Source organism: Amphiura filiformis, chromosome 5, assembly GCF_039555335.1.
Source record: "Amphiura filiformis chromosome 5, Afil_fr2py, whole genome shotgun sequence".
Taxonomy (NCBI): domain Eukaryota; kingdom Metazoa; phylum Echinodermata; class Ophiuroidea; order Amphilepidida; family Amphiuridae; genus Amphiura; species Amphiura filiformis.
Window position 1 is genome coordinate 46,490,969 of NC_092632.1, and position 24,713 is coordinate 46,515,681.

Sequence of the window (24,713 nt, forward strand, 5' to 3'; positions counted from 1 at the left end):
CAAGGCCTTTATATTACCCAGATTTAAAATGTGATCAAAACATTTCGACAAGTTTATAAGATGTTTAGAACACATAAAAACATGTTTGTTTGCTGGGATTGTATTGAAATCTGTATGTATAAGCCAATGTGATTGAAAAGTTGTTTCATAAAAAAATCTTAAATGCCAAAGTCTGAAATTATATACCTGTATATGGAAATAATTAACCGAAGATAGAATTGCACAATAGAAAGTTTTCAGGTACACTTATTCATGACAAAAGAGAATATTTTGATCATTAACATCATGCAACATTCGTAAGACATATGCATGTACATGCCAGACAACGAAATGTAGATATATAGTCGGAATGCTTGCTGAATGATAAAAGCCCGAGGCTTAATTACATAGAGAATTGCTAGATTATTGTCTCAGAGGGTTTTGACGACTCTTAAATTGGATGCTCTTGAAAGTCAGTTTGCATAAGACGTGCCATGTGAGCGCTTACAGTACTCAAAGCTTGCACCCAGGAGGACAACCTATATAGCTATTTTTGTCATAGGGATGGGTGATATTGTGCTTGGGCAAAGATATACTGTCCAAAACAAATAATGTACCTCTCATTCAAAGGGTAGGACTATTTGTCTACATCCCCAAACTTGGGCTTTGGCCACACATCTGAAATATTTATGCAAAACATGTCAAATTTTAGGCAAATTTAGAGATGCCCCCTTAAAATTCACTTTGCTCTCCTGAAAATAATCCGGTGCTGACACCGTTCTTAATAACTACACAACAAGTTATAATTGTGGATGTTTGCTGATGCTTACAGACATGCAAAATAGCAAACAGACATTTGATTTTTATATTTAATATCCAGATATTATGGTTACCTCTTATTTTTTATTTTAGTTTTGCTAAAATCATGTAAAATCAGCCAAAATTGATTTTACTGACATTTTTTGAAAAAAATCAGAATATTTTTCAAAATATGTTTGCAAATAATCATCGTATTTTGGCCAGATTGTACAAGTTTGTGGTGATATAAAAACCAGACCTGCCGACCCTACTTGGAAAAGTCTGTCCACCCGTAAAACAGGGTTGGGTTTTGATCGTCACCTGATACACCTTTACAGAAAAACACCTGCTACCTTGCAGATGCAGTATAATTGTCTGTTGTAACCTTAATTTTGACCAACCAAAGAAGATGGCTGAAATAAGAGATTTCAAGCTACCTGTGTTTAGGCAGAGATCCCGTAATGAATATTTTACACAGGTACGTGATATCACATGATAGGGAGATGTCTCTCTTGAGTAGAGAATTGCTCTGAATAAACAAGAGAACCTGACTGAGGTGAGTTGTAATAGCAAAATGGCTGTTTGGTTTGGTTTGTCTTGGATTTTTATAGGAATTGCATAGCCATACCTTTACAGAGCGAGCCAAATCGATTATAATACAATGTCATATAGTTAGATATAATTGTTGGAGATATTTGGCAGAAAAATATCTGGGAAAATTGTACCAGATTTGCACTTACAGACGTCATGAAATATTGGTTTTAAAATAAAGTCTTAAAATTAACATTTTATAATTAATGATATGATTTCCTTTTTTCCTTTTATACAGAGATGAAAACCCGTGTGTGACCTGATCAAAGATTTTGATATAGGGTGCTTGTACAGAAGGTCATAGTTCAAACCATCCATACCTCCAGAAGACATGCAAATGAATGGAGTACAGTTTGATGATTGATATCATACTTTATGCATTTGCATGTCTTCTGGAGTGTGCCTGGAGACTGATTTGAACTAATCACCTTCCGTGCAAGCACCCTATAGTCTGCAACATAATTGGGTATCTTACCATCTCCATAGAAGAAGATCATGCCTAGCACCATAAGCAGTGGATGTAGATTGAACTCCATATGAGACCCATCCCAGGCAAATCCCCCTAGTATATGACCAGTCCAATAACCACACAGAACCAATGCTGTAACCACTAAGATCTGAGACAGGGCAACCAAGGGGTAGAAGAAGCTCTCTGGCAGCTTGAAGCACGATGGTTGAACACTTGGATCCATTGTTGTAGGTAGTTTATTGAACACTAGTGGTTGAATAGCTCTCTGTTTTGGAGTTGGTTTCAGAAGAGGTTACTGTGGAAAATAAGAAGATAAAACTATATATTAATGATTATGAATGATAACAATAATAGCTTCGCCTAGTAATGCAATACTAACTGCATATAGTAGAGATGTGTGAATGATAACAATAATAGCTTGTTTTCGCGAACTAACCCTTCATAGCCCAAATTATATAAACCTGCACGCTAAACAATGCATTATTTGAAACCCGCACACTAAACAATAGATTTTAGATAATTCATGCACGCTCAATACTAGAAATACTACTTTCACATAACTAATAACTTGTCTGTTCGATATATATATACCATCAAATGATGTAAATCATAGGTGACAAATTGTGTTCTATTTGCAACTATCATTGCCATAAATTATGATTAATGAACCCAAATAAATTCCATTTTTAAAAGTTGCTAATCTTTTAAAAACTAGATTGTCTTAGCATCAGGGGCTCTTGGGCAATCATGTGCATCTGGGTGCAGTCAAGGCTTATCCCCTCAATTTCCACTTGAGTCCACTCAAGCCCACTTCAGAGTTTCTGGCCTACCTTCAAGCTTTCAAGCTATTGATTCAGGTCATAGTTTATGGTTGTTATTGTTGTTTAGCATAGTGGCCATAGTTTTCTTGTGATGCACTTGCATTTCTCCATTCGATCAGGCATCACCAAAAATCCAACCCCCCCTCCCATTGTTGGGAAGGGTATTTCAGTTAAGTCAAAATTGTCATAGATGCTTCAATAAAATTTTGTCAAATTACTCCCGCTCTACGCTTTAGGTACGTTAGATAAATGTGTTGTATAGTCTCTCTGTTTGAGGGCTAATGATATATGATATATATGGAGGTTCTTCAAATCCTGAAGAATCCTGTCTGTAGATCAAGCAAAGTAGATTTAAACTGTCATTCAACACAAACATATATTGAGATAGTTACCATGGTTACCTCAATATTTCGATGTGTACAACACACATCCTCATCAGGAGGGCTCCAATGATGAACTGATGGAGTTGAATGTCCTGCTCTCGACCATTGATGTCCTTTCTATTGATCGGATTAGGGCATTATATAACGAAGGGAGCTCAAGTCCTTGATCACGGTTGAGCGCTGGAGTGTGTTTTCTGATTTGAAGGGCCTCCCGCACCAGGCGGGGGTATTCTCTATCTTCACGATTCTGACAGGAAAGTTTTCTGGTCATCTTTGGGGGATTTAAAGTCATAATATGACTTAAATTCAAATTTGCTCTGCTTTATGAATTTGGCTGAATCCAGTTAGTTTCAATTTGTGGGATATGTTTAAACATTATAAATGCGCCAAAAAAATCAGGTTTGAAAAAAATTGACTGAACTCATTTTAAAAGATTGTACGCTACAGCTATAAATAGCCTATTGCATATCACAGGACTCTCCTATGTGATATATTTCTCTTTAACCCTGAAATCATGCAGTTTTTCCAAGGCTTCTCAATATCCAATAATGCATTTTATAAAAAAAACACCCAATATTGACATTATGTCTCCTATATCAACTTTAAAGTCGATCTAATAATATCCCTGAATCAGGCTCCCAGGTAAGCCATGTCTAGTTTGGTTTAATAAAAGTATTAAGAAGGGATGCTTTTTTTCTCTGCGAATTAATATTGCAATCATTTTAGAATCCTTCTTTCATTAATCTTGCATTTTCATTATAAATCAAATAGTACAATCCATCAGCTTAAAAGCGTGTATTGAATAACTAGTTGTATACACAGTGTTAGGTCAATATAATATTCTAAATTAAGTTCCCAGACCAGCCTCTTGTGTTGTATTTGAAAAGCAATAAGGGATTTCTCTATTTTTCTCACTTTTTTTTAGCCGCTTTAATGCATTCATATTGGTTCATAGGCACCAGATATTGTCATTAGTTCAAGGTTAATTAGTAATTATTTGAATTCTCTTTTATATGGTAGTTCAAGGGAAAGATTGATGTATAGATATACATTGAAAGTGTACCTTTAGTCTACAATCAAGGAAAAATGCTGGCACATATTTCAATATATGGAAGTACGTATATTGCTACCCATCTCCAATCCAATATTGACATGGGGTATTTCTTGTCTTCAGGTGTATGTGTACTTATACAGTCAAAAATGGTGGCACATTTTGATACTTGAAATGATACATTGCCAATCTACTTCTCAGTCCCAACAATATATTGTTGAAGAAAAGTGGAGAAGGAATGGATAGTCTGCTTTAGAGTGAATGTGATATGATAAAACAGTTAACACCCCATTTACAATAAGCCCAATCGCTATTCTAACTTCCGGTTTTTGAGAGCAGTTTTAGGACACTTTGACCTCTGACATATCGGGAAAATTTACGTAATTATTATTAATTTTCTTATTATTGTCACAATTTTGATCATTAAAAATACCAAATAATTAATTTTAAAACATTTATATTTTTTATATTTGTTTTAAATATTGTAAAACATTTTAGATTATATTTTGAACGTACAAAAACCCAATATTTCTGAAAGGTCAAAGGACAAAGTGTCCTAAAACTGCAAAAACTGTCCCACAATGCATTACAAACTTCCAATGCCGAGTGGGCTTATTGTCCAGTACCAAAGAAGGCTACGGTCTGGTTACAACCTATATGTTCTTACATATCCAGTTTCTCATCAACATTTTTTCTGTCAGTTTAATAAGGCCTTAAATGGTCTGATGTAGCATAGCGATAAGCAAAAAAATCCAATTTCATGTAACTTTGCACATGGGTTGTGTTAAGGGTAATTGTTGGATCGATCGATTGAGGTTGCATTTTAAAGATAACTATTTAGGGTTAGGAAAATGGTTTGGGCTACAGTTTCAGTAAGGGCTAGGAAGGAGATACAGTTATAGATGCAGAGATTAGGGTTACTATAAGAGATAGTAATCTAGGATCGTGTAATGCAATTAATATTGTAACACTTGTTGAGGAGGAATTAAGCACTCAATGTTTTTCTGATTTCCACATGATTGTAATGTACAGTTAACAAGCTAATAACAAAACCTTGCAAAAATCAAGGCTTTTGGTGCTGTATAAGGCTTTTAATGCATATGATCAAAATATTATTTGAATGTGCATGCTATGTTCATAACACCGCACATACTACAAACATGGCATTTGGGAACACATCAAAAAGACCAACCTGAGTCTACCAACGGATTGACACACATTTTTGGCAACATAGGTGTACTAGCAATTTTCTTTGTTTTGGCTCAAAATTAAAAGGGGACATATCTGACAATGAAAACTAACATATTGTGGAAAAGAAGTGCTACAATGGGTAAGTGTTATAGGGTTACAAAAAGGTTAGCGTATGATCAGGGTGAGATGGGTTGGATGTGCGTTCAGTAATACTCCTCAGGAATGGTTCTTGCTTGGTTTATTGCTTTCATAATCAGGATTATGATGACACTGAACTAAACACAAATGAATGATTGAAGGCACTTGCCAACATTTAATTGGGACAAGTCCTTACATGGGTTTTTAAAATGAAGAGGTAATACATTTTACCCAATCCACTTAACACCTCCCCTCCAGCCATTCTGCTTCACTAATTAGGTCTGTCCAAAGAAGCATTAGACATTCTGATTACACACTGTATATTGAGAAACTTTCCCCTTGTCTAATGACATAATAGTCACTTACATAATCTTTAGCATATTTGTAGAAAACACAAGAATATATAGTTCTTTGCAGGAAAAAAACATGAAAATGCATGTTCTATTCTAAAGGGATACAGAAATCAGGACAGGAATTTGAAAAACAGACACAGCATAGATAGCGTTACTATTTGATATGACTTCAATGTTGTGCAGGCATGGGATTTTATCTCATGGCTGCATGTACTCTGTGAGATGCTGAAATATAAAAGAAACCCTAGAAATCCCTGTCCTGTATAAGCAAATAACTTGAACACATCTAATTATAGATTAAGAATGAAAGTTGAGCACCCAGAGAGAATATGTGAGAATATGTGTACAAAGTCAAAACAGGTGCACATTATGCTACCCAAATGTTTATTTTTAAAGGCAATAGTATAGTGAATCCCACGAAAGTGGTATGAATTAGAGAATAAGCGATAGGAATTTTATTTTGCCTATCCTCTCGTGTGATAGGCGACAGGCAGGTCCAATATTTTGAGTAGTGGATGCGGCGCAGCGGTATCCACTACGATAAAAAATATTGGACCTGCCTGTCGTCTATCATAGGTAGAGGATAGGCAAAATAAAAATTCCTATCGTTTATTCTCATTCTTAGTCAGTTAAATATTATTTTAATAAAATAAACAAATTTTTTAAGCAAAAACTAAGTTAACGTCATAAAAACTCCACTCTTTATAAAATGAACGTAACTTGTTTACAACTTCACGTATTCTGTTGTGCGTGATTGCTAGCGCTGTTCGCAGATTCCGCGACTGGTTCACGCATCCAGCGCGATACATACTCGCACCTCTACACGCGTGTTACACATTATCAAGACGCATGATGACGTGGGGTCGTCTACGGCCTGATAGACGGCACCCGAAATCATGCGATTGTCCAATCAGAAATGTGTCTACGAACTAGACAACTCCCACTGACTAAGAATAGCAAATTATCAACAACATTCAAATTGGGTATTTTTTTTCACATGAAAAATTGACAAAAAAGGAAGAAATCATCAGTGATGATTGAAATGTGAAACTGCATTGAATTTTGCATTTGCCTGTATTGATAGAAGCCTCCCATATAATGTCAAAATCCTTATTAATATTAGGTTGCTTTTCACTATTAATATTACTTCTTACAAAAATGCAAAATCTTGTTTAATGAGAGTGTCTTAAAATTGAAATCTAAGATCTATGAGGTGCAAGAGAAGAGATGCTACACTGACTCTTGTTTATATTCTACATGGATAACAAGTTGTTGCCACAACTCTTCCAAGTTCCAAGTTCAGTAATGACGTAGGTGGGTATCAAATGTGTGTAAAGTTCATTGTACCGACACACACGTACAAGAGCGGTTTGTCAGCATGCTTGTGGTGCAACCACAATGGAGCATTCTTTGGCTCATTTACTGAACTTGAGGTGAACCACAGTATAGCAATGACATATCATTGTATTGGGCAGAATGATATTTGACTTAACATACACTGAAAACATAATGTCGTAAGTTCTACTAAGTAAAAGTTAGTAAAAACGATGTCTCGTTCTACTAATCAATGATTTGTACGGCATGACAAGCGATGCTATATATTGGTTAGGCATGCTTAACTAACGTGCCTTACCAGCGAAATGATTAGTACGGCATGGGTTTTCTGAATTTCAAACCTGCCGTACTAACCTATAGGATCGTAAAAACGATGTCTCATCCTACTAATATTGGTTAGTTGGACAGGCTCAACTAACTAATATTGGTTAGTTGGACAGGCTCAACAAAGATTAGAACTCGTTTGACTGGCGGAACGAATCAGTTGTACAAATGTGATGTACGATGGTTGTGAAGGTGGAAAAGTATGCATACAGGTAATATTTCAAGTTATTTCTCTCAAAATGAGCACTAGATATTGTATTGATGGTGTAAGCTTCTTTTCTGTATGATCAAATGCTGTGCACATGTACATTGTTTAGAGCTAAAAGTCATAACTGCGTCACACAGCATCGTGAGCTTTATGTCTTTAACCACAATGTGTACATGTGGCACAGCATTTCTGATCATACAGAAAAGAAGCTTACACCATCAATACAATATCTAGTGCTCATTTTGAAAGAAATACCTTGAAATATTACCTGTTAGCATAGTTTTTCACCTTCAAGTTTGTCGCTGCACAACCGCTACTCGGTCAGTTAAAACATCGTAAAACCACCAGAGCTTTGTAAAACCAAATGGTACAACGAGTTCGTAAATGCTGCGATGACAGGGTTTACGAATTATCGATGCTGTACTAAATGTTGCATTGTCGTAGAACTTCCAAATCCAATTGGTAGGACCCACTCAACAACGTATTATTCCTTCATTTACGAGTCTTGCATACGTCCGCTTAGTTACATATATCGTAAGACATCGTAAAAATTGGTAGAATGCGCTCAAGCAGTTTATTTTACTAATTTAAATTAGTAGAACACAACGAAAAACAAGCTTTTGTTTTCAGTGTATATACCACCTCTACATAATAGTAACCAATAAATGTTTTACGTGAATTGTCATGTGTATATTTTTCTAGCACTTTAAAGTGCATGAAAATTGGCAAAAGAAGAGCTATTGTTGTATAAAATTGCTGAATCTTCCCAAAACATGACATCACACCTGCTTTTAAAGCTTTTAAAAAGTTCCCTTCTATTCTACAATGTTCTATGGGAAAGTGTTATGAATGCAATAGGAAACTATTGGGCCCTTCCTTGACAACCTTAATCTTGCATACTTCTTAAGTTAGTCTACCTAATCTCAAGAGAATACACTAATGCCAGAGATCTTCTTTCTTGACTTAATTAGATAGCACCCATGCATTAAATCTGTACTAACTGCTTCTCAATCTATCCCCATACATCCAGCACTTAATAAAGATCATCACTCACTTGACCGCCCTCCTTTCATTTTGCTCCCAGGATCACGCTCTTATTCTTAATTTTAAAATTAGCAATAAATTAATGGTCATTTTAGGAGTAATTAAGCTTGAAAACAAGACTAGCTTTGCTTGTGATATGAAAATAAAGTATTACGGGTAATTATTTTTTTGTAAAACTAAGAAAATACAGATCAATATCTCAGTGTAATCAGAAATTGCTTTTTAAATTGTCACAAAAAGACAGCAAGCCACCCGGTCCCCGCATTCCGTGCATCCGCGGGTATTCATGCTCGTCGAAAATTTCGCGAAATAAGGTGTGTTTTCAGATGAATAAACGAGATTCGCGAAACACACAAAAAAGGGGTGTTTTTTCAAACCACGTGTTCGCGAAATTGAAAAAAAGGGTATTTTCATCGAGCAGCCTACGCGTTTTTGCCAGAAAAGGGCAATTAGAAACATTGTTCGTGTTTTAGCGAAAATAGGGGTATTTTCGAAGGGCAAATAATTCGCGAAATCGCTAAAAAAGGGGTGATTTTCCCCTAAAAACTTTGCGAAATGAGATGCAAAAGGGGGTGTTTTTAAAGTTCACCGACAAGCATGAATACCCGCGGATGCACGGAGTACGGGGACCGGGGCAAGCCACTATCAGCGATTTCTGCAACAGAGTAAATATATTGAATTTTGTTACCTAGTGATGGCTTACAAGTAACAGATACGTCATTAAAATATGACACAAATTATCAAGAGAACAGGTGTTGACAAATATAAAGCTCCATTCAGTTCAAGTATCCATATGGACAAACTCCTCCAACATTGACTTCTTGTGAATTTTATCTTAATTAAGTTGTGTTATGGTCTTCTTACCACATGCAGAGTATGATGTAGGAGAAGGATGGATGTAGCAAATCATGGATAGTGTTGTGCCGATTATACAATTCATAGTGCAAGAACCGTGAAGAACATTGTACCTGTATTTTTGTCATTTTACAAGAGAAGCAGTTTTGTTTGAATGTTTTACTTATTGTGTTTTAACCTTTTATTCAATTGAAACTGATCAAATTGCTTCTAAGACCTGAAAACTATCTTGAAATGTGTGCAATTACCTACATTTTTATTTTGCTCAAAATGTCACTTACGACAATGTTGCCCTGACCCGACATACGATTTTCCCTATCTGAAGAGACATCTTACAAGTCAAGACAGAAATAGAGAATAGTTTCTCCAGACCTCAATATTCCAGTTGGAACTTGATTTGGAAGTGATTTGAGAAAACCATCATTAATATTTCACTTGCATTCAGCATATAACCGATACTTGTGACATTTAAAATGATTGAGATGTCTGAATGTGTCCAACAGTCCTTGACTGCTGCCACAAACATAGTGAAGAAGGATCCATTTTCATTCCCTAAGTGTACAGGCCGACATGGAGTTTCGGATCAACTCACATCAGTAACATTTACAGGGCAGTGACTTTAGGGACCGAAGGGGATTTCAGTAAAATCAGATTTCATGCTTTCAATGACACCCCCAGTTAGCTCCTAACCCTATGAAGGAATCAACAGCTCATTTGATTTAACCAATAAATTTGCTATCTTCAGAAGATAGCAGCAGTTGATGAAATTTAATATGATGATTTGTCTAATTTGTTTGTACCTTCAGAAGAAACAATAAATATTTAATCATCAAAATAAGCCATGTCAGATTAAAACATGACAGCTGTCTTAAAAATTATCATTTAGATTTCTTCACCTAATTTAAGACCTACCATTTTGCTTTAAATGACATATCACACATTAATGTCACATGCAGAATATTGACTTCATGCAACAAATATTTTACCAATTCCCTGCAACTCCCATCCATGTTTCAATGTGATATGGTATAAATTCTTTATCTTCAGAAGATAGCAATAGTTGGATGTATTATACATAGCACATTTTGAACCAGACACAACTTCCATTTTGCAATTGTTTTTTAATTTCTTGTGTATTGAAAATTTTAGTGCTAGATTATAAATAATACTGTCTGACTCCTATTTGATGCTTAAGAACAAATAAAATAGGTCAGAAACTGGCACCATATGTGTAGAAATATCCCTCATCCGTTATCACAGCCACAAGCCTCTAGTTATCCAGCTCCAAACTGTCCCTCCCACACATACAGTATTCTCACATATTGCCTAGAAAGCATGCATTCTAGATTGTATAATTTAACAAAACCTAGCGTGTGAATCTTTGACAAGCTATAGGATTCTCAATAAATGCTAGGTGACAATTTAATATGCTTTTATCAGATACTGCTTTTATTATTAGTATGCAGTGTCACAACCATAGCAGCTACATGGATTTTATTAGGTCTTACTTTAAGGCACAGGGGGTGCTAACTTAAAACTAGTTGCTGTGATTACTCAGCCATCCAAATTACATAAGTATAACAGGTTAGGTTGTATGAAAGTGGCACCTAAATTTGTAAACGGACTATTTTGTCTTGTGCCACTAAGGCAAAAAGAAAAGAAGAAAAAAATGCACTACTGGAGCTTACTGGTTCCGATCGGCCCAGGCTTTTTTGCGTTTGAGGGATTCCGTTTTTGGCAGAAGTGGACTGAAATATTTAGGGAAAAAATGTTTTGTATAAAAAATATTTTTAAAGATTTTTCAAGCTTTTGGTGATTTTTCAGGGTTATTTATATTTAGCCTCTTCCAAAAAAAAAAGAAACAAATAAAAAATATCCTGACTGACCAACCCTGTATACTTGCCAAGTTTGTTCATCAGTAGAACACTTTCAGGGTTGTTTTGTTTTCATCACCCTATAGTTCAAAATTTATCTCACAGATAAAATGATCAAAAGGAAAAATGGGTAAAAACACTACTATCATGGTATTTTACAATTGAATGAAATAAGCTGACATAAACACCTGAAACATATTCTAGGCTGCAATCAGTAACCATATAATATGATTCTTCTTTGAGTATTTGGGTTCAACACTTGTTGAAAGGTTAACAATGTAAGATGAGTCTAGCAGGATAATAATACTATGGTGTAAGGTTATAGGTGTGTGCAGTATTGTCTCTTAAATATTTTGACAAAGTTCCAACAGAAAAATACTCAGAATTTCCCAAAATTGAAATTAGGGGCAGATCAATGAGCCATACATGCATGGAAAGGGTACAATTGAAGGGGCAAGAATTGTTTGGCAAACAAAGGAAGGAAGCATATTCTAAACACTCTCTAAAAAGGCTTAGGAAAACCAAATGCAAAATTTCCTGCTTGCTACACTCATATTATCTAGACCATTTAAGGTTTGCAATTGGGATTCCAAAAATTCAGCGTACGTAAAGGGGGAGGGGGCAAGCATTTTTTTGGCAGGCTGAGTAGTCTTACTGCCAGTGGGTTTGACATTGTTTTGGTGTCCATAGTTTTATTTTTGATAGATTTTGCTTCTCAAACCTACACATTTTAATGAAAATAGCCTCAAATTGTTCATCTTCTTCTATAAACAATTTATGCTTTTCTGGTCAAAAAGAGGTCAACATTCTGGGAAGAATGTCACCTTTTCACAAAATCCCCCACCCCAAAAAAACACAATCCTGCATACGGGCCTGCCTATACGTTAGGATGGCTTTCACTTATTTTTGTTGATGAAAAATTATATTTGATGCTGAATATTGGGAGGAAGTACATCCATAAACATTCATTAGAAGTTTTAAATTACTGGAAATAGAACTGAAATTGATTAATAATGAATTTTGTTGCATCAAATATTCTATGTTGACTAAAAAGTATCAACTGGGCTTTAGGCAAAATGGTTGTTTTTTGAAGTAATTTCAAAAGACTCCATGTGTCAGTGAAAATGCCTCCTACGGTAATGAAGTGCTTCCCCTGAAAGCTTTCCACCTGACCAGAGCCAGGTGGATATGGCCCACTTATAGACACCAAACTTCTGCAGGAATAGCAATATCATTCTATAAACTCTTTACTTTACATCTAATGTACAAAAAATGTGTGCATTTTTCACGGGTATATGCTTTAATTAAATGCAACCCGATGATGGAAATTCAATGATGTGATGCTTGCAATGGCTGGATTTATTAAATGCATCCACATAATGGAAATCCAATGATGCTTGCAGTAGTTGTAATTGCAATGTATGAAAATATCATTGGTTTTTGTGCATGCTTTTAATATCTCAGATCTAGGGTCTGAATAGCTTTCAGTTATAAGTGAGGCTGTATAAAATAATGGTTTTGATTTTTATCCAGATGATTTTCATGAATTGATGAGGGAAGAAAGTTTATTTTAAAGGGTCTTTCAGTGAAAATCTATATAAAATTTTCTTCTAAATTCACTTAAAATGGTTGATAAATTAAGCCACTTTCTTTTCAGAAATATTGACATAAATATGAAGAAAACTAATACGACAGTATTTTTTGTGGGACATGAGAGCACATCAGACATATCGAATTGCATTCTGAATACGAAGAATGTCTTTCTGATATCAAATAATTTTCATTTTGTGAGATTCACGATATAATACAAATTTTATGACAAATTATTAAAATTTGATATTTTTCACATTTTTGATATATAACAGTCCTTGAAGTAAATTTTATAAGTCTAATGATAGATTTTTAAAGTGTATGTAGCTGGGAGGAAAAGCCGATGATCGATTGACTTTTTGACCTTTCATATTGAAGATATGGATTTTTTCCCCAAAAGACCTAATTTTTTTTGTGTGTTTGGGGGAAAAAATCCATATCTTCAATACGAAAGGTCAAAATTTTCAATTGAGCGTCGGCTTTTCATCCCACCTACATACACTTTAAGTACATATCATCAAATTCATAAAGTTTACTTCGAGTACTGTTAAATATCAAAAATATCAATTTTAATCATTTGCCATAAAATGTGTATTACATTGCGAATTTCAAAAAATCACAATTATTTGATATCAGAAGGACATTCTTTGTATTCAGAATGCAATTCGATATGTCGGATGTGCTCTAATGTCCCACAATAAATACTGTCCAAACGCTCATACCCCATTCCTTAATGTGGGGTAAGTTAACACATTAGCAAATATTCTAAACATGCAAACAATTTGGCATGTTGGGGATAGTGTAGTTTGGGAGAGACAGATGAAGCTAATAGTTTTCTCAAAGTACAGAATAAACTCATAAAAGAGCTATCCAATGCTGATGCTATTTCTTGGTTTTGGCAATTCTGTTGGGATTAAATTGTTCTCTGATGTAGTACATCCTATAGCCAAGTGTAATGGGTTACACTATATAGCGGTCACTTCCAGTTATTTATATTAAAATGTAAATGGATGGACACTGTGAGTATTCTTGACACTTGCATTTGTAAGCTTATATATACCTTAATTGGGCTATTTTAGATCCAGTTAAAATCCATACACTCCCTATGGAAGACATGACTTAACTTCCCATGCTGGTGGTGTAGAATAGATTTCAAATGGAGTCACCCATTTAAGTAACCCTATTTGAAAGTCAAACTCCCTGTGTAGAAAAGTAAGGTCATACCTTCCATATATGGTGTTAGTATTTCAACTGGAAAGCACATTACTTTGATGGATTTTATGTTTACATTTTAGTGATGCATCTTACATTGCTCTTTATTAGCTGGGTGTTGAGCTTCAAATCACTTGTGTATTTGTGTTAATTGATGAATATGTGTCATCTGACAAGAGGTTAATGATTGTGCATCAGTTGTTTTGAATCAGTTGGAAAAATCTAAATATTTTCTCTTTTGAAATTGAGGAATATTGAATGGCTCCAGGGATATATATTCAGAGCAAAATATTTGCTATCTACAGTATGAATAGCTGACATCAGATTTTGCTTACTATCTTCAATATAACATTGTACAGTATTTGAACATTGTTGTTAACTTGTTATCTTCAGTAGATAGTACAATAGTGCATTCTGTGTATTATGCAATCTTTGGTATTAACAGCACATGTTATAGATAGTATTGTTATCATTTACTTTTTACTTCAATTCAATCTTCAGTATAGGCCTAATTGGTTGCTATTACATTCCTGCTATCTTCAGTAGATAGTAAGCATTAATTGCCATTCTTAGTAAGAATTGGCCAAAACCATTTCTTGCGATTTTCAGTAAAAGGCAAATGATTGAACATGTTAATACTTATATTTTACCAACCTAATTTAAAAGTATTATATTATAAAAAATAATTTTATTCCATTTCTTCTAATATTTTTAAAATGCTATGAATTTAGATGATACAATATGCATTTAAAACAAAACAAAAAAAACCTGTGAATTAATTTGTCCTCTCTTTTTTCATGGTTGTAACAAAATTACATCTTTATTTGTTGTTCAAGTGGGGAGCACTTTTCTGATTATTTTGCTATTCAAGCATATTTAACAAGTTATGTTGTTTTATCCCAATTACATATCTAGCCCAATTTTTCCATTTTAAGAACATGCAGCAGGATAGAAGCCATGATCATACCTCCATTATGAGGCATCCTTGAGACATGCGTGAATAATAAATAGCTCTTATGTCTTTCATCCTCAGTGCAAATGAATTATTTATGGGCTCAGGTATAAGTCCTATCTAAGAGCAAACCTAATCACCATTATGTTGTTATTGCCATCATGGAATTCATTATTACAAGGCAAAGAGTGGATTAATTGCCTTGTTACTATAATACCATCTCATAGAATTTTGTATGATGATCACTTGTGACCTAGCAGGCACAATGAGTCACATCTTGTAGAAATCAATTTTAGATACAACCAACAGAATATATTATGAAATTTCTCTTAGTTTTCTGTAGTTTTTTTAAAAGGACATTTAATCCTGATTTCTCAAAGCTTGGCTGGTGGCCAGGCTTTATAAGCCAGCAGGCTCAGGCCTACCAATTTGGATCCATTTTACTGATTTATCTTTCCAGGTGATGTACAATGTGACATGTAAGCACTGGTATGTAGGACTAATTGGGCTGGTGGCTTAGGAAGTCTGACCACTAGCCATAAAACTGGCCCTTAGATATATGTCACTCAAAAAACAACATGGTGTTTTCTTGCACTTTTAGAATATTTACCACACCTATAAATAACCCTTTGCATAGATACTAAAATGCAATGAGTAAGCTAGATACTGCCTGTGTCAAGAGGGACACATATTAATTATTTGTGCCCATACAACAAGGGACATGATTTCAAAGGCAGATACTACCCTTTTCACATTTTGACAGTATTTTTTAAAAACAAAATGGTTTAAGGATAGTCTCTTGAGTTATCCAACCATTAAAGCAACTTCAGAAAATATGACATATATTTTTGATCCTTGATATGATCATAGGCCTTCTGTGTTTGAAGGCCTATGCTAAAAGTCACTTTAAAAGGACACTATACACTTGTGACCAGGGTTTGAATTATTCACTATATTTGCAATTGGAACTGTAAATACCAATAGGAGATGTAACATGGTTGCAATGGTATTTAAGTTATAAATTTCAACCTTGTAAGTAAACTTTTACCTATATGTACTCATTAAACATGCCATGAATGATTCTGTACTCAACATTTTTTTTAATTCAAGCAATTTTAAATGTTGGCAGGTAAGTTGTGAACTTCAGTTGTGAACTATGACAGGTAGTCCAATCTGTGGCTATGGGCAAGTAAAGCTGTAAGTTGACCATAGCAACACATTTCAATATATACCTTTAAAGCCTTAAGGGATCTAAAATGAGCGTTTATTGCGTTTCGACAGTATTTTTTGTGGGACATGAGAGCACCTCAGACCTATCGAATTGCATTCTGAATACGAAGCATATCTTTCTGATATCAAATAATTTTCATTTTTTGAAATTCACGATATAATACAAATATAATGACAAATTATTAAAAATTGATATTTTTCAAATTTTTGATATATAACAGTCCTCGAAGTAAATTATATAAATCTAATGATATATTCTTAAAGTGTATGTAGCAGGGAGGAAAAGCCGACGGTCAATTGAAAATTCTGACCTTTCATATTGAAGATATGGATTTTTTACCCAAAAGACCTAATTTTTTTTTTGGTGTTTTGGAACAAAAAATCCATATCTTCAATACGAAAGGTCAAAATTTTCAATCGATCGTCGGCTTTTCATCCCACCTACATACACTTTAAGTATAAATCATCAGATTTATAAATTTTACTTCAAGTACTGTTAAATATCAAAAATATCAATTTTAATGATTTGCCATAAAATGTATTAAATTGCTAATTTCAAAAATCAAAATTATTTGATATCAGAATGACATTCTTCGTATTCAGAATGCAATTCGATATGTCTGATGTGCTCTAATGTCCCAAAATAAATACTGTCCAAACGCTCATAATACCCCAGCCCTTAATGTATGATTTCCTTCAAATTTTAACTTTGTTATCATTTTTATACTCCAAATGCTGAAATATTAAATGCTAGTAAAAATTATCGGGGAGGGTTTCTGTCCATTTTGAGCTGAAATAACAAGTTAAAGTGAAAGAAACCCTGTTGGTTATTTAGGTGGACATATAATGTCATAATTCTTTGAATTATGACATTATGTTGAACTTTGCTCTGTTGACCTACAAACACAACTAATTTGGCTGATTCCATTTAGGTGCAAGTTGGGACATGTGTAAACATTACAAATATGCCAAAAATTCAGGTTTGAAAAAAATTAACCAATTTCATATTATAAGATCGTACATTATGGCTTTAATGAAGAAGATGACAAAAGATGCTGCACACAGTTTATCACTATTCTCCAGATGGTGTTAGTGGGCAGTCAGCGTACATGTACTAAACCTTTTGCCTTAAAGCATCTAAAGAGAATAATCCAGAATAGATCACACATAAGTAGCATATTCCCATGACAGATACTTACATAATTGAATTTTAAATTTGGAAGTAATTAAGTCAAATGCTCAAGGCTGCATCACGAAAATAATTCCTCAGAGCAAGTCTCAATAGCTTGGTTAAGAGAGGCAATGTGAATAACTTTAAGACCCAAAATGGAAGAAGCATATTTTGCTTTTATGTAGTTTATCAGGTGTGTTTAAATATATTAATTCATTTTGTACAGGCTGTATCAAAATGATTAGTACCCTTGAAGTTTCCAGTGATTATGGACATGACTGCCACATCAAAATGCAACATAGGATCTGCATAATCTGTTGAGTAATGTAATAAACAGTCATAAAGCAATAAATTTTGGTAATTTCGAAAGGATCCAATGTTACATATTTGGAAGAAGCAGGCTTTTCAATAACCATCAGAACTGATTGGTACCAATCATTTTGATACATTTTTTACATCAGGTGCATGGAAGATACGATGGAAAGTGTCTTAGAAACACTAAGTCATTATATCCTGGAATTCTGTCTCTATACCAGCTACACTTTGGGACACTTAGTCTTGCTAAATCTTTTCCATGACACTCAACTAAAATTTAAAATGTAATCATTAAAAATGAACATTAAATCAAAAAGTGGATTGTTCACTAATCAGTTTGTAGGATTTATTTCAAATATTGTGAAAGACTGTACACAAATGACTTCTTCCATTAAAAAAAATGGAATGGGCATAAACTGAATGACAAAAATGAAAGAACATTAAAATCAAAACTAATCTTTAAAATTAAGCTAAATGATACCAATTACTTATTTTCACAATCAATTCTCTTTAAAATATCTTTATTTCAGGTGAAATTGTCAATCAGTAAAATATGCAAATAGTTGCTATTCAATCATTTATCAATATAAAATGGATGATAAATTCTACAGATATTTATGTATGGATGATTCATCTACAATATTAAGATTACAGATAAAAGCTGAGATTCTCTGCATAGACTCTAGAATATGTTCTCTGCTTCCCATGTCACAATACACAACAACACTATTATTATACACTAACTACACAAACAGCATTCAAAGGTTTCTTTCAAGGCATCCTGAACAAGCTTGAAGTTTCAAGTTTCAAGTTTTTATTTGGAATTCACTTTTACATCAGCGGCACTCATCTATCTGATGGTGCATCCAAGACATTAAATATACAAACAAAGCTTAATAATTATCAACAATTATATATAACAAAGTACAAATATACTCAAGCAAAGGGTACATATAAATAATCTAAAGTGAGGAAGAGGGCTAAAGAAAGAGAACGGATGAAAGAAAGAAAGAAAGAAAGAAAGAAAGAAAGAAAGAAAGAAAGAAAGAAAGAAAGAAAGAAAGAAAGAAAGAAAGAAAGAAAGAAGAAAAACGAAAGAAAGAAATAACTTAATCAATTGTTACAACAAAAAAAAGACATAAACCATCATTTGAACATCCTTTCATATACACCAATCCGAGAAGCGTTTACTGTATTTGGCCCTCTATTGACGGTAACACAGATGTACCAGAGCGGGAGATTTAATTCGTAATTCAATTCTTATGATCGTGTATTGAATATCACTGTTGTGTACAATTCCGGATACAATTGTGTAGTACGCAATTAATAATGGGTGGAAGGTGGAACCCCCGACCTCAGGACACCGCAGTTTTACATCGGGGACACCGCAGTAATGGCGAAGTCGGATTGGTGTATAAGCTTACATCTTGCAACTGTCCCACTTAGTCCCATGAATTGAGTTGCCACTACTTTCATATTTGTGTCCTACTACAAGACCTCTATTTTTACATTTAATGTAAAAGGGACTTTAGATCTAATACCTTCCAACCATAATTATGCATAATTAGAGTTTATTCTTATTTATTCAATTTCTGACAATTGTTTTTTAAGTACGTAATTTGAAACATTAATAATTATTGTGTGTGCTTTCAACCCTATCAGGTGACATTTTTGCTACAAACTCTGCAATTTTCAACAATGCGTATTTCCTATGGAAACAGAGAAGCAGATTTCCTGGATCAAATTTCCATCTGCCAAGTGAAATTATAATTATGTGTTTTAATGACAGTAGTGATGATGACGGTAGTTTATAGAAATTACCTTATCACAGAATAATGTTTTTAGTCACCACCTTATTTGATAATTTCAGCAATATATAATGTTGACTTTTGTGTTATAATAAATAACTGGACTTTCATAAATAACATAAAGGCAAGGGAAATGCAATGTTGGAAAGAGGATCTGAACCATCAGAATATTATAGAAAACTGTAAACTTCATTTTGGGCTTGAGGCTAGGGGTTTAAGGGGAAACAAATCCTGACTAGCCCTAGCTCTAGCCCTTAGCCTCACTGCTTAAAGCCACTGTAGTATATCTGATGTGATTAAGCATTTTAGCAAGTCTCTTGTTCACTTTTTGATTTGATTCATAAATTCAAATTACAATATTTGAAAATGGCACAGGAACTTATGGTTCTTGTGATAGGATAATGTTATTCCTAGCAGATTTACCATCAATTAGGCCAATATGGTGCCAACATTATAAATATATACCAAGAATGCTTTCATAAATGTCAGTTGTATCATCTTGTAGGAACAATACTATTCATGTCAATGCAATCATCGCTCACAGAAATGTAACACCACAACAAAATAATACTTTATATGAAGCGATCAACCTTTTTGTTGCTAAAATTTATTTTGAGATACAGTTCATCAGTCCCAGAAAGTTTTGGCATTTTAATTTGCAAATTTGCAAAACAAGATATATACCATATTAGACTTCGACCAAGTTTTCATTGACATACCAAATAAATATGGCAGAAAATGTGACCTGTTTACAGTACATCCCTGTATGGTCATATACTTTCAATTTTAGAATTTTTAGCATACTGAAGTCTATTAAACGAGCAAGAATATGAAATGAAACTATGCGAGTTGATGTCACGCACCAAACGACTCATTTAGGTTGATCGTGACACAGATGTTGACTCTATATATGGGTTTTAATCTGCTCATTTCCCTTGTGTGTTCATCACACAACGTCAACAATAATCAATGACATAATCCAATTCTGTGTCCATCTTGTTGTGCATTGGTGATATACATGCAGTTGTTAAGGGATGTAATTACTTTGACTATGATATGAGTAATCTAATTATGATATGAAATGGACAGAATCATCACTGGCTGTCCCCATTTTTATCTTTAAGCCAATAGCCACTACTGACCATAATTGTTGGAGATATAGGTTATCATTTTTCATGCTTTACTAATTTCCAGAGAGGGGGATGACCATTTAATATACCGAGACATGAATCATGGGTAGCATTTTGGCCTTTTGGTATATCAATTACTCCTTTTTCTTGGCCATGCAATTTTGGTTTATAGATTTTATTTTTATTTGAAAAAAAAAATACTTGAGTACCCCCAGGACTAATTTTTTCTAGAACCCAGCTGTAAATATTGCATGGGCCTTGAAAGAAATTTCTCAGAATTCACAATATTATAAGATTTGAAGAGATTTGTCTTGGGGGGGGGGGGGAGAATGAAGCCAGAGCAATTTCATTGTGTGCTGAGCTCAAAATGGGCATGATCTAATTTGACTGACATCAATGAGGTGCATATACCAACAAAAAGAGAGACATGCCACAAATTATATGATTATTTCCAATATTTATATTGCATCATGTGCTGCATTTAACCATTTTATTATAACCAAAACTGATGAGAAAAAAACCCTTTAATGGTGTTATTAATTGTTTGTCACGTTTGTTTGTATGTTTCTTGTTTGTTTTGTTCAGTTGAAAATATACTCAAAAGAGACCCACTGATAATCATACATGCGGCATATTGCACGTCACAAATGATATTCTTGTTAAAGCCATATTCTAACATTTTCTGACGAGGATGACCTCAGTGTTTTTCAAAATTCTGGTTTTTACAGGATTGTAATATAATTTAGTCTTTAGGTGCTGTAGATGTGACAAAATTTGAGACTTTGAATAAAAACAACATAATACATCATTTAATCATTACAATCACAATTAGTCAAACATGATGATGTCCATAACACGTACATACACAGCATACAGGAAGGTCATAAGACATCAAAAGGACTGAACAGAAGTTACAATTGACAGCATGAACACTTTGGCATGATATGCGCCGTATTGTTTTGCCTCATCTGTTCAGGTCAAAATTAAAAGGGGACATATCTGACACAGAAAACCAACATTTTGTGGAAAAGAAATACAAATCTATTTTTTATGGAAATATTACAACATGGCTTTAAGGTATGGTAGCACATTTGATGAGCAAATTTGCCTACATTCAGATGACTTGCATGTTGACATATTCGATTTTGAAGTTTTGAACATTTACATTTTACCATACATTAAAATTGATCCAGTCAGTCTCTGGAAAACAAAAGAATCTATTGTTTTGATAGTATCTCAAAATCAATTTTCATTACTTCAGGCTTATTTTGCTTGAACCCATCACATATGTTCTCATAGGACACAAAATCAGTTAAAAATTGACAATTTATTGATTACTGTTCATTGATTGTTGTAAAATGTAGTCAGCAGGTACGTGTAAAACATTACAATCAAAGCCCAACCCGTCCCTAGACTTTCTGTAAATTGATGTATTTGGGCCAGCATGTGCATCTGTACACACACTTATGGCCAGTTGTCTATTCAACAAGTTGTCAAACACCATTATTTTGATCAATTTGTAGTGTCTATTTAACCCAAATACATGTTGAAATTTAGAACAAACGCTTGTCAGATCAGGAATATATTAATAAAAGCAAATGTTATTGTACGACAGAACCACTTTAATGAATTAATTCCTCAAACGTCATCCTGCATTCACTTATCACATGTAAAAGTCTTTTCTTAACATTTAATTTGTCTGACAAATTTAGTTTGTTGTCAGAATAAACTTTCCCAACTTTTATTGCTATCTGCAGATAATGAGCAAGGAAATAAAACGCTTTGCTGAAAAAGAAGTTTATACAAAGATAGACTGTCCCACAGTCTTGATTCCGTCTCTGGGTAAGGGAGTAATACATAGGTATACTATAAAACCTAAAGTAATGTGACTCCCCTGCTCGGTTTTCTCCAAAATCTGTTTCTAAATAAGGCTTAAAAAATAAGTTGACTTGCCCTTATCGATCGACCCAAAATTTTTTTTTTTTAAAAACGGTCACATTAAAAAAAAAAAAAAATATGACTATAGGGAAATGTCATATTTTGGTTTATAATATTCAAAATATATGTTTTATCTATGTTAAACTGCAGTATAAATGCATAAAATCATCAATTTCTTGCAAATTCTGACTTGATTTCTGCATTTGTTTAGTTAATTTTGGCAGCGTAAACATATACTATAACTTTAACAGGAAAATGTGGGATGGAAATTGTGTTCAGTCGCGTTTCCTGCATTGATTTGAAACACATTTTCCGTAGTATTTTTGATAAAATATGCACCTGAAGATGCGTACATTTGAAAAGTGCATACTGTCTCTATTACTCTAAAATTCTCTATGCAAAGTATTAGGTGTCACGTCGTAAAAAATATATATATATATATCGACCGACCGACCCAGGTGTTGGTACCTAAAGGGCAAGTCAACCATTTTTTTAGCCTAATCAGAGCTAAAACCACTTTCCTCATCAACAAACCAGGCACAATTCTGATTGACATTCCATGACCTACTGTCTAAGTTTTGTAGGACAAGATGAAACAGAGTAAACCCCAGTTTGTATTTCTCCTTAGAGGCAAATCCAATACCCAGAATCTAATATTGTAGGAGCAGAAAATCAGAATTCTCTACAAACTCACTTATTTAACCAAAAAAATGGCAAAATAAACATAAAAAATAAAATCAGCAGATCAAATATTTGAAAATAATATTGGTCTTGCTCATATTGCTGAGATGTCTTCCATATATTTTGTGATGCAATCCCTGGATACAATGGGGAAAGTGAGTGGAATGTTGGTAAGATCCATTTTAAGATTTGACCACATTCACTCGGTCGGATATCCGGGAACATTGTCCCCTTCATCCTCTTTGCACAAGCGCGCATAGCAACCAGCTCGAGAAAGGGGAACTACACATGCGCACACTGGTTTTACAAGGCTATTTCCCCTTTGTGACGTCAGCCCGACCAAGAGAATACAGTTTATCCCTACACTGGAAACACCCTGTGAATCTAATCAGGGCAAATCAGGCATTTCAGCTCTTATCATGCAGATAACATAAACTGTGGATGTTTCTTTTGTTGCTCACACACATGGCAAATAACATATCTAATGGAGCTAGTTGCAGCTATCACCAATCACAATACTAGGGTCGTGTACTTTTAAATGTGCTACCATGTTAACTTACGACTGATGTACTAATTTGTTTCCAGTTGTATAGCCACACAGAGGCAACAGCAAACAACTTAAAGTACCTCAATATTCTCTTTAAAAGAGGTTAAAGCAAATTCCATAAACCACTGGTGCTTTTGGTCATAAAAATAAATTGGAAGTTGGAAAGAATTAACACTTTAATTCACTTCCAGAGCAATTTTGAATTTCAAAAAGTGGTCACCACCCAAACCATAATCCAAGCTGAAACCAAATCTCTTAATCCCAACCTTAATCCTAACCCCTAAACTCTAAGATTTAAATCTTAACCTCAATCCTAATCTCTTGTGTTGGTAGAATTCAAGACGACCCTCATACTACTCATATCTGGTCATCAAGATGCCAACCAAACTCCATGGCACAAATATATGGCATTTTGAAACCTGAAAGACAATTTTGAATGTACGAAATTTAAAATGTATTATAAATTGTAACATGTATTATTCTAAAGTTATACTTAAATAAATATAATATTAAAAAATTACTTTTATTCCTCCCTTCTTGGAAGTTATATGCCAAAGCTTTTGCAAGTCATAATGATCATTTTTGTGGAAAAACATACTATTAAACTATATTCTCTTCTACTATTGTCAAATGTCCATGAATTGTTCTACTAATATTCCTCTAATGGATAATATTGTAAATGCCTGACTAATTTGTATTGAGCAGAAATGGTGTTGGTAACTGTT

The 24,713-nt window shown here is 34.0% G+C and overlaps 1 protein-coding gene across 2 annotated transcripts in view; it reads right to left on the reverse strand.

Annotated features, from left to right (window-relative positions):
• The window catches only part of LOC140153238 (transmembrane ascorbate-dependent reductase CYB561-like), a 64,270-nt gene that overhangs the window by 19,618 nt on the left and 19,939 nt on the right, over positions 1-24,713 (reverse strand). For both annotated transcript variants that reach the window (XM_072175929.1, XM_072175928.1), the window contains exon 2: positions 1,844-2,132. In XM_072175929.1, the coding sequence (XP_072032030.1) occupies positions 1,844-2,060 (217 nt within the window). In that variant the 5' untranslated portion in view covers positions 2,061-2,132. The remainder of the gene's footprint in view (positions 1-1,843; positions 2,133-24,713) is intronic.